We start from the raw sequence: 17,738 nt of genomic DNA, 5'->3' as shown, positions 1-17,738 counted from the left end.
TGGCCACCCTCACGAGCACTGCACCAAGGGAGCAGGCCACGGACAGCTGGACACATGCTTCACGTCCGCTGGTTCTAAGTGCTCTAGAGACAAGGAAGGCAAGAGAGAGGAATAGGGAGGGTTCGAGGCTGGCGTTTTAGACCACAGGAAGTCAAGGAGGGTCTGCAGCAGAGATCTGAAGGGGGGCGTGCACTGAGGAGGGGAGCCCCGGGCAGACGAGGGTGAAGGTATTCCAGGCAGAATGAGCAGTCAGTGCCTGAGGTTGGGGTATGTCTGGTGTGTTTGAGGAGCAGTTAAGAGGCCCTGTGTGCCTCGAGCTGGTGGGTGAGGGCCCCTAGGGGGAGCCCTGGAGGCAGTGACCTGGATCAGGGTAGTGGCCATGGCAGGCAGGGTGCGCCTGGGACACACTTTCCGTTCGCACTCACCCGCACCGGCCGTCGGGCACTCCTGCCCTCTGCTCTGGGCCCAGACCTTTACCTTTCCCACCCTCAGCCTCCATGGCAACAGAGAGCTTGTTTGGGGCTCACAGCCCTGCCAGGCTGCAGGCAAGGAAGTGCCCAGCCGGGCCCTGGCTCCCGCATCCTGTAATTTGCAGCTTTCCAGGGCTTATTATGGGCTGGTGTGGCCTCTGCCCTCCTCCTCCACCCCGTAGGGCAGGGACCGCCCCTCCCCCCCCAAGCCTGAAGAACAAGGAGAAGGCAGGGGGTGCTTCTCAGAGGGGCATCCTGGGAACCGATGCTCCCAGCCTGGGGGCAACAACCTGCCCCGGGGTGGGGGGGGCAGCTCCCCTCCTGCCACGCAAGGCTCGGTGCTGGGGGAGGGGCTGTGGGGGCCTCCCCGGGCCGCCCCCGCCCTCCCAGCCCCACCATCACCCCATGGCATTTCTTCATTCCGTCTCTGTCTTGTCTCTGTGTGTGTGTTGTGTTGTCCTGTCCACCTGTGTTGGATGCACGTCCTGTGTCCCCCTCCTCCTTGCCCGGCCCCCACCCTGCCATTGCCCTGGACCCCAGACCATCGTGCGGGGCAGCAAAGGTGCCAAGGATGGGGCCCTCACGCTGCTGCTCGACGAGTTCGAGAACATGTCGGTGACGCGCTCCAACTCCCTGCGGAGAGACAGCCCGCCGCCACCCGCCCGTGCCCGCCAGGAAAACGGGATGCCTGCGGAGCAGGCCGCCATGGCCAGAGGGGGCCCAGAGAAGGCGGGCGGCCAAGGCCGGGGGGCCGGTCACGGCGAGGCGGGTGGCGGCAGTGGTGACAGGCGGCGGGCGGGGCCGGACAAGAGGCCCAAGTCTTCCAGGGAGGGCTCGGGAGGGCCCCAGGAGTCCTCCCGGGACAAGCGCCCCCTCTCTGGGCCTGACGTCGGCACCCCCCACCAACCCGCCAGTCTAGCCAGCGGGGCGAAAGTGGCGGCTGGCCGGCCCTTTAACACGTACCCGCGGGCCGACACGGACCACCCGTCCCGGGGCACCCAGGTAACCACTCCCCCACCCCAGGACCCCTGACCGTCACCTTGCCCACCCTGTTCCCACCCACCAACTCCAGCCCGCCCCCAGCCCACTGTCCATCTCCATCTTGATCGCCATGTGTCTGTCCCGCAGCCTGGGTCCCTGTCCCCCAGCCCCTCCCCTGACAGCCGCCTCTCTTTTCTGTTGCAGGGGGAGCCTCACAACATGGCCCCCAATGGGCCATCGGTGGGGGGCCTGGCCATCCCCCAGTCTTCCTCCTCCCGGCCCCCTGCCCGAGCCCACGGCACCCCCAGCCCTGGAGTGCTGGGCCCCCACGCCTCTGAGCCCCAGCTGGCCCCTCCAGCCCGCGCCCTCGCCACCCCTGCCGTGCCCCCAGCCCCCGGGCCCCCCGGTCCCCGCTCACCACAGCGGGAACCCCAGCGAGTGTCCCACGAGCAGTTCCGGGCTGCCCTGCAGCTGGTGGTGGACCCCGGCGACCCCCGCTCCTACCTGGACAACTTCATCAAGATCGGCGAGGGCTCCACTGGAATTGTGTGCATTGCCACCGTGCGCAGCTCCGGCAGGCTGGTGGCCGTCAAGAAGATGGACCTGCGCAAGCAGCAGCGGCGGGAGCTGCTCTTCAATGAGGTGGGCCTGCCGCCCCGTCCCCCTAGGGCTCCCTGCTCCCCCCAGGACTCCCCTGTCCCGCCACTCCTCCCAGAGCCCCCAGCTCCTCCCAGGGCTCCCCTGCTTCCCCCAGGACTCCCCCACCTGCCCCATTCCTCCCGGGGCTCCCCGCCTCCCCACCGGTACCCCCCCCAGCTGTCCCACTCCTCCCTGGGCTCCCCCACCCCACGGTTTGGAGAGCACACAGGGCTGAGAACTGGGAGAGGCCCTATGGGGCTGGGGTTTGCCAGGCGTGGGTTCTGAGCCCAGCTCCTGTCCTTGCTCCTCACGCCTCCCCAAGCTGTCTCCTCTGTCCCCACGATACCCACTGCCATGCCGTCCTGTTCTGGCCAGGCCCCGAGCCCCATTGACCCTCTGTGTGCCTTCCAAGCCTCTCACCACCAAGTCCCATACTGGCCCCACAATGTTGACCCCACACCTGCCTCTCCTGGTTCCCCATCTCAAGAGAGGCCCCACCACCCCTGTCCCCAGGCCGGGGCCCTGAACCTCCCCGCTCCCACCCCAGCCCCTCAGGCCTGAGCCTGTCGCCCTTCCCCCATGCACTGGCCTGCTGGAGCTGCACAGTGAGTGTCATGTCCCCCACCTCCAGGCTTTGCCTTGCTAGGCCTTCCTGCCCCTGGAATCTAACCCCCACCCCCGCCTTGTGTCTGAGCTGCCTGCTTGTCCTTCTGGTCTCAGTCCTGTGCTTAGACGCTCTCGTCCCAGCGCCCTCTCCCAGTGCCAGCATGGCCATCAGGGCCACTCGCAGACCCACTCAGGGCTGGGGAGGGATCAGCATCAAAAGTGTGAGGTGTGCATGGGGTGGGAGCACCCCGGAATAGAATACAGATGTCAGGCCCCTCACTGCCTTCTAGGTCTCTTGGCTTCGGCCATGGGAGGACAGTCCCTGGACTGGACCCTAATGAGCAGGAGTGATGGGTGGAACTGGACCTGCAGTTTGGCAGGGCCCCCACCCAGGGCGAGCGGGAGGGCTCTGGTGGCAGGGGCTGGTGGTCCTCCCTCCACGGTGCCCACCCTGCCTCCCATATGCAGGTGGTGATCATGAGGGACTACCAGCATGAGAACGTGGTGGAGATGTACAACAGCTACCTGGTCGGGGACGAGCTCTGGGTGGTGATGGAATTCCTGGAGGGAGGTGCCCTCACCGACATCGTCACGCACACCAGGTACAGCTGGGCAGCTGGATGCAGGGTCCCCAGAGTGCCCCCAGACCTCTCCCATGACAGGACTGCTCCCCTCCAGACCCCTTGGGGTGGGGCCACATCTCAGAACCAACACACTGTCCCCATCACACCTCCAGGGTGGGGCCCTGTCTGCCCCCCTCACTCCCCGCCCCCCACCTGCCCTGCCCTCCCAGGATGAACGAGGAGCAGATCGCAGCCGTGTGCCTGGCCGTGCTGCAGGCCCTGTCCGTGCTCCACGCCCAGGGGGTCATCCACCGGGACATCAAGAGCGACTCCATCCTGCTGACCCACGACGGCAGGGTGAGCAGTGGTGGGGTGGTTTGGCCTCCCCCGGCCTCTGCCCAGCTCTCCCGCTGTGGGTAGGGTGGGCCCAACCCCCAGTTCAGTCCCTTGAGGAGCAGTACGTGTATTCCTTCCTCATGCATCAGTCCAGAGTCAGGGGTCAGGTGAGTGGGCAGCTCTGCCATCATCAGCCCCAGCCGCTGAGAACTGGAGTCTAGCCCTGGACCCAGAGAGAGGAGACTGCCTCTGGGTGGCCAACCACAGCGCTCAGCCACATGAGAACCTGCTCCTGGCCTGGCGTCCAGGACTGGGCCATGGACTCTTGGTCTCGTCTTCTGGACCGAAGCTCCGAATTTGTAGTCCATGGATGAGCCTCATGGTCCTGGAACCTGCATTCATATTCCAAGAGTAGATGTGATTTTTCAAGGGGAGGGGGCCCTTGACTTTCACCAGATTCTGGTTGGTGATCTGCCTGCCCTCCCCCAGGAAAGTTAAACCAGTTCATAGGGGCGGGGGGTTGGGGGAAGGCTTTGCTTCCCAGGGAGTCTCGGTTGGGGTCATGAACACCTGAAGATTCTACAGACATGTTTGGGGGACACGGGTGAGCACAGAACTGTATGTTCTGTTCACTGTGTGAGCATGCTCTCTGGAGGGTCCATTGACATCCTCAGAAGTCTGAATAGGGCCCATAGTTCCCAAGAAGGTGTAAATCCTCTGGGGAGGTGGTTGTTGCAGAGGGACAGGCAGCATCCATCTCACCCCCTGCCAACTAAAGACATGCCTCCTGCCGGGAAGCCAGGGCCCAGGGCACAGCATTGGGAGCCAGCCCCGGTTCGAATCCCTGCCCAGCCTCTGGTACCCATGGGACTCGGGCTGCCTCCCCATGGGACTCGGGCTGCCTCCCCAAGGAGCCGCAGCACAGACCCTGTCAAGGAGGCAGATGTGTGATCTCGGGCAGCTGATACAGCTGAGGGCCCCAGCCAGGAGATGGCAGAGTTCCACCGAGGTCAGGCTCAAACCTCTGGGTGGCATGTAGAAACCTAGTGTGTTGGAGGCTGAGGAATTAAACAGGTGACTGCCTCTGCTCACTGCCCCGCCGGCACCTCTGACCCCCGCTTCTGCACTCTGCTCCAGGTGAAGCTGTCAGACTTCGGGTTCTGCGCCCAGGTGAGCAAGGAGGTGCCACGGAGGAAGTCCCTGGTGGGCACGCCCTACTGGATGGCCCCGGAGCTCATCTCCCGCCTGCCCTATGGGCCAGAGGTGAGCCAGAGGCAGCCAGTCGCCCTGCTATCAGCACTGGTTTACGCTGTTGCAGTCCAGAACAGCCGGAGCATTGGGGTGAGGGGGCTTGGTCGCCAAGGATAGTTTGAGGAGAGAAGTAGACTTGCCTGCATGCACTCCTCACCACCTGGGTGCTAGTTCAGAGCCAGTGCTTGGCAACGGGAACAAGAGGCTGGGCAGAAGCTGCCCCGGCCCTACCTGCCAGCCTGGGGCAGAAGCTTCAAACTGGCTAATACGCTCTGAAGATGCTCTTGCAAGCATTTTTTAAAAAAGAGCTCTTGCGTGAGTCTGAATTTGATCCCCTGTTGGAAAGCCAAGTGATCTGGACATAAGGAGACCACATTCCCTCATGGCAACAGTCAGGTGTCGAGGAGCAGGGGAACCTTCATCTTGGTCACAGCCCCCACCCATCTGTGTTGCCTACACTGACCTGCTTCACTCCCTGCCATTCCCTGCCTGGCCCTGAGGTCTTCCAGCTATGGCCTGTGGCTCTGAAGACAGTCAGTCAATAAGACTTGACCCAGTGCCTGGCCAGGGTGCCCGTGGAAGCGTAGCTTGGGGAACTGCAGGCAGGAGTGGGGTCACCTTGGGAGGGGAGGCTGGTAGGAGATTCTGAGGGACCATCTCCACCAGGACTGCCTGTGACAAAACCTTCTCAAGATCGATTTAGCAAAGTGGAAAACTGTGGGTCCCTAGGACTGTAAAGTTCGGCAGGGGCGCAGGCTTCATGCCCAGCTGTCTGTGTGCAGTGTCCCTCTCGGCTCTGATTGTCCCCGTGTAGTCCTCACTCAGGCAGGTGCTGCCCCCATCGGAGCAGAAATGACCCTGGCAGCTCCAGGACATGTCTCCCTGCCTGCGAGCACCGTTTTCCTGACTATCTTGTTTAAAGTCTCAGGGTCGACTGTGATTGGCTCAGCTTGGGTCACGTGTCCATTCCTGAACCAATTACTGTTTCCACACTCTGCTGGTTAAGGCAGCTTGGTCATGCACCATGGACTGCGGTAGCAAGGAGGGGGTTCTCCAGAGGAATCCAGGGGCGGGGGAGGGGGTAGCAGAAAGAAGGGGATGGATGCAGGGTGGGCAGAACCTTCAGAGGGTTCCCTAGGTGAGGAGTGCATAGCGTCTGGCAGGCTGGGTATCAGTGTTCGGGCCTCAACACTCCAGAGTGAAGAGGCAAAGGTGGAACCAGGACCACCTGTCTGTGGGTGTCCCCCGAGCACTGGCCACACCCACACAGCCTCGCCCTGCTGCCCTGCCCCCACCACAGGTGGACATCTGGTCTCTGGGGGTGATGGTGATCGAGATGGTGGATGGGGAGCCCCCTTACTTCAATGAGCCACCCCTCAAAGCCATGAAGATGATCCGGGACAACCTGCCACCCCGACTGAAGAACCTGCACAAGGTGGGCCCCTCCCGCAGGCGGCGGGCGTAGGGGGCACCGCACGGGGGGGCACCACCTATGGGGTGCACCACACGGGAGGGCACCACCTATGGGGGGGCACCACACGGGGGGGCACCACACAGGGGGGCACCACACGGGGGAGGGCACCACACGGGGGGGCACCACCCACGGGGGGGCACCACACAGGGGAGGGCACCACACGGGGGGCACCGCACGGCGGGGGGGCACCGCACGGGGGAGGGCACCACATGGGGGGCACCACCCAGCCGGGACCCAAGGAGAGCTTTGGGTGTGGGCAGGACTCGATGGCTCTGGGGTGGTGCTTACTGCGTGCCGAGTCACTCCCACGTCCCCCAGGCCTCGCATGTCTGTGTGGACTCTGCCCTCAGCTCCTCAGAGCTTGTGCTCAGGCTGGCTGGCACGCACCGCTGCGAGGTCCAGCAGGGGGGCCTTCCTGGTGGGGAAATTGCCTGGTGTGAAAGGGGTGCCTCCAGGGCCCAGCTGTTGCCAGCTCCTGCTGAATCGTGAAAGTGGGGAGGCAGTGAGCCCCTGGGGCCAAGCTGTAGATGCTGAGGGCCTCTCTGCCCCTCCCTGGGCAGTAACGGCCATCGGCCCATTGGGCAGGAGGAAACCGGGGGCCTGACGGCACGTGAGCAGTGGAACTGCTCACCAACCCTCTCGCCCCCCTCCCGACAGGTGTCACCGTCCCTGAAGGGCTTCCTGGACCGCCTGCTGGTGCGTGACCCAGCCCAGCGGGCCACAGCGGCCGAGCTGCTCAAACACCCGTTCCTGGCCAAAGCGGGCCCGCCCGCCAGCATCGTGCCCCTCATGCGTCAGAACCGCACTCGATGAGGCCCGGTGCCACCCCCACCCCTGAACCAAAGAGCCCCCCCTGGGTCACCCTTGCCCGGCCAGAGGCCAGTGGGGGGGCCGGCCCCCGCTCCTCCCAGCCCCGGAGACACTCCGTGTGGCGCCGCCCTCCTTGCCAGGGGGTGTGCGGGACCCTACTACTGAACTCCGGTTTTGATTTTGTGATTTTGAAAGAAACACAGGGACTCGTGGGAGCAAGTGAGGCTCCTAAGACCCCACCCCCACCCCCACCCTCCGGGACAGGCCCGTCGTCAGGGTTTTCCTGTCTCCAGGAAGGGCAGGCGGCCTCCCATCACTGGAAATCTGCCGTGGGGTCCGCCGGGGGTGGAGACAACACTACGAAAGGTGTGCGTGTGCGTGTGCGTGTGTGTGTGTGTGTGTGTGTGTGCGCGCGCATGTGCTTGTGGAAGGTCCAGTTCCGGTGTCCTCCAGCCTGCAAGTGGGGGTGTCTGAGACCTCACCTGACACGTAGCCCCTCCCCCCGAGCCATTGCAGGGGTCGATCATGAATGTCTGAAGAGTGGCCTTTTCCCTCGCCCCGCACCCCTCTGTGTGGCTGGACCTGGGATCCAGGGGGCGGGGCTTCCCACCCACCCCCAGCCTCTGCAGAACGTGACTACTGCACCTGGACAGCCTCCTCTTTTCTAGAAGTCTATTTATATTGTCATTTTATAACACTCTAGCCCCCATCTGGGGACAGACGGTCCTCGGCCCGCGGGGTAGCTCTGGGGACAGAACCACTGCTTGAAGAATCAGGTTCCTGGCCCCTCAGGGCAGCCCCGCCCTCCCCTCCCTCAAGTTAGTTTTACAATTAAAACATTTTCTTGTTTTGTGTGTCTACAGTGTGTGTAGAGCTTTCCCCCGACCCAGGCAGGTCCAGGCCTGCTGGTGGGGCGGGGCTCTAGGCGTGGGGGAGGCTTGGCTGACCCCAGGATTCCAGCCCCACTATGGGCCAGGGCCATGTCTCTGGCAAGGAGCAGGGCGGAGGAGTTCCAGCCCAGCAGCCAGTAACGCGCCTTCTCATGGGGACCGGATTAACGACCCCAGGCCTGGAAAGGCAGCCAGTTTACCAGTCCACATGCCAAGATGATCAGCTTGCCGTGTCTGCGATTTTCTGCAAACATAAAGGTTGGGTGGAGTGCGTTCAGTGGAGAACTGATCCTTGGGAGCTGACGTTAGGAAACTGGTCAGCAGGCAGATGGGCTTTGGGGGGATCGGCTACAACGGAGGGACCTGGGGCTGCCAGCCTCAGAAACACTCCATTGGCTGAGTCCTTCCCTCCAGGCTGAGGCTGGGGACGTGGGGGCTGAGCCTGGGTCTCAGGAGAAAAGCCGGCCAACAGGTGACACTGCTGCTTCTGCATTCTGGGCAGTGACTGCACCAGGCTGGGGTGGGCTTTGTGCACATCCTCTCCGGCACCTGGGAGAGCAAGAAGGGAACCCCCCCACCCAGAGGCCTCCAGGCGTCGGTGGCACCAGGGACCTCAAGCTGGCGTGTGGGTAGAAAGTGTGTGAAGACCCAGAGAATCCGGCTTAGTCCTGTCTCGCCCCCACTGTCAGCACCTGCCCCCTTGGCACCCCTCTCCATAGGCCCTGAGTCCCCCAAGAATCAGGGCTCTGTTTCTTGACCGCCTGGCTGAACACATGCATGATAGACAGACATAGAGACTTCAAACAGCAGTACAGCCAACTACTGCTATGTATGAGTGTGTTTGCGGCCTGGGTGAAATGGATAAATTTTTGTGGGGGGGGGGGGAAATATATATATATGCCAAAATTGGTGTGGGGAGAAACAGAGCACAAGAAAAGACTGAAATACACCCTCCACACCCACCCCCTGACAACACACACACACACACACACACACACCCCTTCAAAGTGGAGTGCTTTTACAAATGAAGTCCACCCAACAGATGGATCAGGTAATTCCCACCTTATACAAGTTGTTGCAGAAAATAGAAAAAGAAGATAGCTCCCGGCTCGTTGGCAGAGGCTGCTACGCCCGTGAGCCGAGAGCCAGATAAGGCCAGTGGAGAGAAGATGGCTGTCTTCCTCAAGGTCCTCCTGTGTGATGAGCTCACGGGATACCCAGAGGGCTCTAGGTTTGGGGACGGGAATCACTTGCCCATCCATTGCGTGGTGGGGGCAGCTCTGCATGGTTCCATGGAGACTCCACTATTATTGTCACCATCAGTCACCATCACTGCTGTTTCAAGAAGGGCCTTGGGTGGTGTGAGGGCATCTCCTCCAGACCTCCCTCCAGATACCACACAGACAGGGTCCCCAGGGTATCAGTCAGCCTCTCCAGTTGTTTCCAATGGGGTCTGGGAGCAGGGAGGGTCAGGGCTTAACCCAGGGGGTTGGTTACCAAGGCACTGGGAAGACTGGAGGAGCCAGAGGATCCAGCTGTGCAGTGGTCAGTTGCTCCATTGGGTCACTCTTTGTGACCCCATGGACTGTAGCCCGCCAGGCCCCTCTATCCATGGGATTGTCTGTACAAGAATACTGGAGCAGGTTGCCATTTCCTCCTCCAGAGGATCTTCCCAACCCAGAGATTGAACCTGCATCTCCTGCATTGCAGGCAGATTCTTTACCACTGGAGCCAGTGACCCAGCCAGCAGTCATTAAAGGCGGGAGGCCACCGCCTCCTGGAGGCTGGAGTAATAAAGGAGTCAAGTGGTACGACCAGAAACCCAGAATGCGTCAGCCGTGGCTGGAACGGAGTTGCTCTCCCCAATCTGCCCTCTGCTCCCACTCCAGTGCCTCCTACCGCCAGGACCTCACTGATGTCCACTGGCAAGGGAGTTCTACGAGGAGTTTTAAGGCTTCCCGCCTCTACAGAACAAGGGAGCTCTTAGAAGCGCAAGTGGGGCAGAGCAGCAGCGGACACGTCCCTCCCAGCCACGTGGCCTGGAGGACTCCCTCTGTCCACATGTTACTGACCAGGCACCGAGTGAACGTTACCTCTGCTGCAGCAGGGGGCGCTCTGGGGTGCCGGTCTGAACTGCAGGCGCGCAGGAAGGGAAGTCAGGGATGTACTCACCTGTGGGTCGGAGATGTGTTTACACCGGCCCAAAATGAGTGATTGAAACAAGTCGGACCGGTGGTTCTCAAAGTGTGGCTCCTGGACCAGCACCATCCCTCGGAACTTGCTGGAAATGCAAATTGCTAGGCCCCACGCCAAGCTGAATCAGAGACTCTGGGTGGCGCCAGCAATTTGTATTTTAACAAGCCTTCCAGGGGACGCGGATGCCCACTCAAGTTTGAGAACCACTGAGATCCACAGTTGCTCTCGGGAAAAGGCCAAGGAGCGTGGGACGCAGCCCTGCTCAGTCAGCAGGGTCCCAGCCTCCTTCCACCTTGCGGCTCCTCCATCCTAGGATTGCGGCCCCTCCCACGTGAATAGGAGGGCACGCGCCTTCCCTTTAAGGACGTGATCCAAAGATTTCCACGTGGCCTCTTTGGTCTGAGTTAGTTACACGGCCACGCCCAGCAGCAAAGGAGGTTGGGAAATGTAGTCTTTATTCTGAGCGGCTGTGCGTCTAAAACCTGTCACTACAAGATCTTGCTGTTCACTAGATGGGCCAGGCTTCACCCCAGAGAACGCAGAGGCAGACCCGAGTGTACGCAAGAGCAAATGGATGGGGGTGGGGGTGAAATAGATTGTTTGATAACAGTGTTGAGGAAATTGGGTCATCTTATGAAAAAAAAAACAAACTGACTCCTTACCAAATACAACACAAGGGAACCTGAGATCGGTACTGTGCAGGGTATTAGCCGCTGTTAACATGTGCTTCTTTACTTTTAAATTAAAATGAAATAAAATTAAGTATTTAGTCTCTCTGTTGCACTACCCACATTTCACATGTTCAGTTGTTCCTTCTGGCCAGCGGCTGAGAATTACACATTAGAGATGTGAAAACTATTACCTCAATTTTTCAGACAGTGTTTCTCTAGCTGGATTAAACATCACCATGAAAGGTCAACTATAAAGTTGATGGAGGAAAATAATTGATAACCTAGGGGCAGAGAAGGACTTCTGAAAACCCCAAAGGAATAAATTAAGAAGGAAAAAATATCAGTTTGATTATGCCAAAATTTATTTTGTTCAAGGAAGGACATAATGGGCAAATGTACTGGGTTTCAGAATGGGAGAAAATATTTGCAAACCCTAAAATTTTAAGATATATTTTTTTTAAACAAGAAAAAGAGCATTCCTTACAGAGGAATGGGCATACACAATGGTATAAACAAGCAACTAGGAAAAAATAATCCAAGCACCAACAAGGATGTGCACAGGTGTTCAGACTCATTAGTAATCAGAGAAACACAAATTCCAGGGACTCCCTTGGTGGGCCAGTAGCTAAGACTCCAAGCTCAGAATGCAGGGGGTCCAGGTCAGTGAACTGTTAATATATCCCACATGCCGCAAGTAACTTTGCATGCCGCAACAGAAACAAGAGCCCGCTTGCCACAACTAAAGATCATGTGTGCTGTAATGAAGACAGATCTCGAGCGCTGCAACTAAGATCCAGTGCCACAAATAAATTAATAATAAACATTTAATTGTTTAAAAAAAAAGCAAATTTTAACACTACGAATCTGGGAAAAATTAATGTCTGGCTTAGTCAAATGAAATGCTGCAAGTACGAATCTCCCAACAATTCCACTCTTGGGTGACTTCCCAAAGAAATTCTCTCTTGGGACCATGAGGGGGTATGCCCAAGGATGTTCACGGCAGCAGTATTTATGTGGGAGCTGAGGGCACAAGGCAAGGTTCCTGTGACGTCATCAGGAGCCAGGGCCCACCTGTGCCCATAGGAACAAGCCAAGCCAACCAAGTCTGCAAATCAAAAATTGTGGATATAAAATAATCCTGGCTTCCCAAGTGGCTCAGTGGTAACAAACCCGTCTGCCAATGCAGGAGACTCGGGTTTGATCCCTGGGTCAGGAAGATCCCCTGAAGAAGGATATGGCAACTCACTCCAGTATTCCTGCCTGGGAAATTCCACGCACAGAGGAGCCTGGTGGGCTAAAGTCCATGGGATCGCAAAAGAGTTGGACACGACTAAACAGCAACATTTCCGAAGACCAAAAAAGAGACTCGTTCACACAATAGAATAACTCCCATGAGAAGAATGGGAAAAGGAGGGACATAAAAGAAGGAATGAAAGAACAAGAGAGGGGCCTTGGGAGGAATAAAGGCCTTGAAGTCCACGATGAAGGTCTGTTTTGTAAGCAAAGGGCAACCCCCTTTGGTGTGGGTTGGGGTCTGGTTACAGGTATTTAAAATGAGAATTATCCAGGAGATTCTAACATGCAGCCAGGAATGAGAATGGCAGTTTATCTACTGCAGTAAGTCATTGTTGACTTCAAACCTTATGCCTGCCTCCCGCCATGTCCCACAAGGGGAAGGGCCAAGGAATCATCCCACACCTTCCCCCATTTCACAGATGAGGAGACTGAAGTCACATGGCCTACAAGGGCCAGGCCTAAAGCCATGAGTCCCTCACTGGCTTTCTTCTTTTTTAAAAAAAATTTTGTTTATTTATTTATGGCTATGCTGGGTTTTTCTTGCTGCCCTGACTTTTCTCTAGTTGCATTGAATGGGGGCTACTCTCCAGTTGCGGTGTGCAGGCTTCTCATTGTGGTGGCTTCTCTTGCTGCAGAGCATGAGCTCTAGGGCCCATGGGCTTCAGTAGTTGTGGCTGCCGGGCTCTAGGGCACAGGCTCAATAGTTGGGGCACGTGGGCTTAGTTGCTCCTTGGCATGTGGGATCTTCCCGGACTAGGGATCGAACCCCTGTCTCCTGCATTAGCAGCGGATTTTTTACCACTGAGCCACCAAGGACACCCTCATTGACTTTCTGAGCCAGGCCTCAGGCTGGACAGAGAGGCTGCAACAGTGAGCAGGACAGATCTGCTCCAGGACGCTCTGACTCTGACACCCCAGGACCAGACAAGTGACATGGGGCAGGGGGAGGAAGTGGTCACACACAGGTCCCTTTGAAGGTCGGTGACTTCTCAGGGCTCCATAGCCTTGCGGAAATTTGGTCTGATGATGCCAAATGTTCTGATTTTCCTCAAGAAATCCCCACATTCATGTGAAAGTCCTTAAATCTCAAAGGTAGGCCACTAATTAAAAACATTTAACAGTATCATGTGGGCCAAGCAAAATCGAGGGAATAGTTAGCATTCATCAAAACCTTACCGTGTCCGGCACTTTGCTGAGTTCCTAGTGTTACCTCATTTAACCCTGTAGAGGCTTGAATAGTGTTCCCCTCTTCCCCCACCATCTCCAAAAAGAAAAAAAACAGATACATCCCCATGGAACCTCTAAGTGTGACCTTATTTGGAAAAGGGGTCTTTGAGATATGATTAAGGACCTTGATGTGAGATCTTTCTGGCTTATCTGGGTGGGCCCTAAAACCAGTGACAAATGTTCTTATAGGAAAAAAACAAGGAAATTTGAGACACCCATGAAGGCCTTGTGAAGACAGGCAGAGATTCGAGTCCTATGGCCATGAGTAAAACCACACCAGCAGCCTCTGGAAGCTGAAAGAAGCAAAAAAAAAAATCTCCCTCTAAAGCTCCAGAGGGAGCAAGTCCTTGCTGACACCTTGATTTCAGACTCTCTGGTTCCAGAACCATGAGAGAATACATTTATGCTGTTTCAAGCCACCCAGTGTGTGACAATTCATTATGGCAACCCCAGTCATCCAAGGGCTTCCCCAGTGGCTCAGGCAGTAAAGAATCCACCTGCATTAAAGGAGATCCAGGTTTGATCCCTGGGTCAGGAAGACCCGCTGGAGAAGGGAATGGCAACCCATTCCAGTATTCTTGCCTGGAGAATTCCACGGACAGAGGAGCCAGGTGGGCTATAGTCCTTGGGGTCGCAAAGAGTCGGATACAACTGAGCGACTAACTCTCCAGGCTCACCAACCTTCCTAGCAGCCCTCTGAGGAAGTACCTTCCTTGTCCTGTTTTACAGCTGGGACGCTGTGGAACAGAGACTCTGAGTCACCAGCCTGAGGCCACACAGCAAGAAAGTGGTCAAGGCAGGGTTCAAAGCCATCACCATGCCACAGCCTCCTGAAGACTGAGAATCTCTCACTACTGCACCTGAGGGACCACAGGTCTGAGAAGGAAAGGGTCAGCCTCTGTCTTCTGGGGCTGCAGTCAACCAAACTAGGCCAGACCCCAAAAAAAGAGACTCCAGAAGAGAGATGGCTGCTCTTGAAAAACACTGAGAGGTGTTGGGCCAGGGCAGGGGACAAGATGGGGCAGCAAACAGGGTCGTGACCTGTGGTTTAGGGATTGGGGACAGCTCACAGTCTTTTCCAGGTTGACCAAAGGTATCTGCAGAAGTCTGGGGACCACTGAGTTAGGCAGAATTAAATTCTCTCTTCCTTTCTTCCCCTCTCCCTTTCTTCTCTACACCTTTACCCCCAACTTTCCATCTCTATCTTTCTTATTCTGCCATTTAATCGTATTGAGTATTTGAACAGGTAACAGAAGCCCATGGTACCAAATATAAAAGATTCCAAAGGGACTAAATTGCAAAGTCAACCTTCCTTCCTCCGCGTGCCCCGCCCCCGGGTCCCCATCCCCTGAGTTAGCCACTGAGACAAGTTTCTTGCATCTCCTTCCAGAAATGTATGCATGAACCTAGAAATACCTACATGCATATACTGGTGCATGTTCTACTTTGCACAAACGTTCGCATAATGTTCACATCTTTCTACACCTTGCTCTATTGCGACCTAACGATCTATTCTGGTGGTCGGTTCCAGGTGGGGTACATAAGCAACCTTGCCCATGTTAATGGCTCAGTAGTATTCCATGGTGCATATGAACCTTCAGTTCAGTTCAGTTCAGTCGCTCAGTCATGTCCGACTCTTTGCGACCCCATGAATCACAGCACGCCAGGCCTTCCTGTCCATCACCAACTCCCAGAGTTTACCCAAACCCATGTCCATCGAGTCAGTGATGCCATCCAACCATCTCATCCTCGTCGTCCCCTTCTCCTCCTGCCCCCAATCCTTCCTAGCATTAGGGTCTTTTCCAATGAGTCAACTCTTTGCATGAGGTGGCTTCACTGAAACAGCCTCTGTTGATGGACGTTCAGGAAGCTTGCAGTGGTTTGCTGCCCTAAGCGATGCCACAGGAGAGACCTTGCACGTCCTTTCTATCTGGCAAATTTATCTTGCCCCCTCCCCTGCCTGCCCCTGGACTCCCACCTGCCCGCTGCCCCCAGGTGATGCCTTCTGGATATCTCTGACCTTCTGGATCCTTCCCTGGATCTGGTCAACTCCATTCCAGTCTCCATAAGCATCTCTGCTGTCTGTCTCTCTGCTTCAGCCTCTCTAGATTTCTCTGCCGCTCTTTCCTTCTGTCTCCGTCTTCATCTCTCTGTCTCTTTGTTTTTCTCCTTACCAGCTTCCCTTCTCTTCCTCTTTGTCTCCCTCCATCCCATCTTGTTTTCCCTCCTGTTATCTCCCAACTCATCCTGCCTCTCTGTCACCCCCTACAAGGTGAAGCTGGCTCAACAGATATCCCCATCTCAGAGCCCAGTGGTTTATTGCCTGGGATGTGGTACCCAACCTAGTACACTTTTCTCCCACCCTCATGCCTCTCTTGACCTGGCTGGGCTCTCCCATCCTCTGCAGCCCTGGTGGAGAAGCCACCATCTGCTCATCCAAGCCTGGTGCCCGCCCCCCACCCTTTCTTTCTCTGTACCAGCAGGATTGGACTCTGGGCCAAGTTGGCACTCCTGGGGGTGATACTGGTTTTTCATCAGGAGTCATGGGAAGCTAGACTGAGGCAGGTTGGATGTGGCTTCTGGGCTAGACAGAGCCTTGTCCTCCTGTTGGGGACCCGGCCTTCTTGCCCTCCCTGCTCAACAAACAGAGCAACCAGACTGTGTCAACCCTGAGCTGGGGACAAATAACAAACGAACCCCCACCCAAGGCCCTGCCCTGGTGAGGTTGACATTCTCACCGGGTGACACAGTTCACGATCAAGTGAACATACCCACATACTCATAGGTATTTAAAGACCACACGAAGTTCAAGAAAGAAAGAACGGGGTGTGGTGACAGAGGAGAGCAGGGGGTAGGAAATTGACCTGGTGGGGGAGGCCCAAGTTGCGTTATATGAATGAATAGGGAACAATCACTGAGATGCATTGTTAGATAGAATAAAGGAAGAGGGGTGTGTGCCTTATGAAGAAATGACGCTTGAATGGAGAGGAAGTCATCAGCGGAGGCATGGAGTGGAAGGCCTTGTAGGCAGAAGATGAGGCATATGCAAGGGTCCTGAGGTGGGAAGGAAGTTGGCAGGTCAAGGACCAGCAAAATTACGGGACTCACGGGGGTGAGCAGGAAAGCATGGACCACCTCACACAGCACTGTAGGGAGGAGATAGATAGACCCATTTTACAGATGAGAAGCTAAGCTTTGGAAAGAAGGAAAGTCCTTTGCCCAAGAACACACAGGGTAAGGATGAGGACTGCTGAACTCAGGCAGCCTGCTGCTCCTCAGCACTAGGACAGTGGTTCTCAGTGCAGGATCCCAGACCAGCAGCACAGCATCACCTCTTGGGTCCACCCCAGAACCACCGAATCAGAAACTGGAGGAGGGGGGCTTCGCTAGAGGTCCAGTGGTGGAGACTCCACAGTTACACCGAAGGGACCATGGGTTCCATCCTTGGTTGGGGAACTAGGATCCCGCATGCCGCAGAGCAACTGAGCCCCACAACCACTGGGCCCACAGACTCCGGAGCCTGCGCCACAACTGAAGAGCTCCTGTGCTGCCACTAAGACCCAATGCAGCCAAACAAGTAATTTTTTTTTTTAAACAGTGATACATAAGGAAATGAGAGCGAAGGAAGGCCATGTGACCATGGAGGTAGAGACTGGAGTGATTTGACCACAAGCCAAGGAATGCTGGTGCCACTGGGAGCTGGGAGAGGCGAGGAAGGCATCCTTCCTAGACCCTCTGAGGGGTTGCTGCCTGCCAACTTGATTTCAGATTTTTGGCTTCTAGAACCATTAGAGAATAAATCTGTTTTTTAAGCCACCACACGTGTGCTAATTTGCTGCGGCAGCCCTAAGAGATGAATCGACTGTTTGATGGGGCAAACAGAGCAGCAGACTCCAGCTCAACTTCCCACCTGGGGCAGAAGACAGAGCCCACCCAAGCTGCCCCCTGACCATTTCTGAGAACTCAGAATCTTCTTATGTGTGGAATTCAGAGATGCTGGGATGTAACGAAAGGGACAGAGATGGGGATGAGGTAAACTGGGACCAACTCGATGACTTAGAAACGGGGCTGCAAACTGGAATCTGGGAGAGGGGAGAGTCTGGGGAGCCGGGAAGGATTTCAGGAGAGCAGAGATGACTCACCAGATGGCTGGTGAGAAGAAGGATCAAGATGCATGAGGAGCTTGGCCCCTGACTTAGGCCACCCTTGCAGGGGATGCAGACTCTGGGGCCAGACAGCAGAGTTTCAAATCCTAGCTCTGCTACTTTCCGGCTGTGTGATCTTGGGTAAGACCCTTCACCTCTCTGTGCCTCAGTTTCTTCATCTGT

At 56.8% G+C, this 17,738-nt stretch overlaps 1 protein-coding gene across 8 annotated transcripts in view; it reads left to right on the top strand.

Moving 5' to 3' along the window:
* PAK4 (p21 (RAC1) activated kinase 4) overlaps nt 1-7,980 on the top strand; it is a 49,177-nt gene extending 41,197 nt beyond the window's left edge. For 6 of the 8 annotated variants that reach the window (XM_081517288.1, XM_081517289.1, XM_081517290.1 and 3 more), the window contains 7 exons: nt 1,011-1,472; nt 1,656-2,093; nt 3,165-3,298; nt 3,490-3,616; nt 4,733-4,858; nt 6,147-6,281; nt 6,978-7,980. In XM_081517288.1, coding sequence (XP_081373414.1) covers nt 1,011-1,472; nt 1,656-2,093; nt 3,165-3,298; nt 3,490-3,616; nt 4,733-4,858; nt 6,147-6,281; nt 6,978-7,133 — 1,578 coding nt within the window. In that variant the 3' untranslated portion in view covers nt 7,134-7,980. The remainder of the gene's footprint in view (nt 1-1,010; nt 1,473-1,655; nt 2,094-3,164; nt 3,299-3,489; nt 3,617-4,732; nt 4,859-6,146; nt 6,282-6,977) is intronic. The other 2 variants (XM_081517294.1, XM_081517295.1) reach the window with 1 other exon arrangement.
* Nucleotides 7,981-17,738: the final 9,758 nt, after the last annotated feature.

Source organism: Giraffa tippelskirchi, chromosome 7 (assembly GCF_054371585.1).
Source record: "Giraffa tippelskirchi isolate mGirTip1 chromosome 7, T2T-mGirTip1v1.2.pri, whole genome shotgun sequence".
In the NCBI taxonomy this organism is placed as follows: Eukaryota; Metazoa; Chordata; class Mammalia; order Artiodactyla; family Giraffidae; genus Giraffa; species Giraffa tippelskirchi.
Note: the sequence above shows the minus strand (reverse complement) of the source record. Positions and strands in the feature narration are given on the sequence as shown.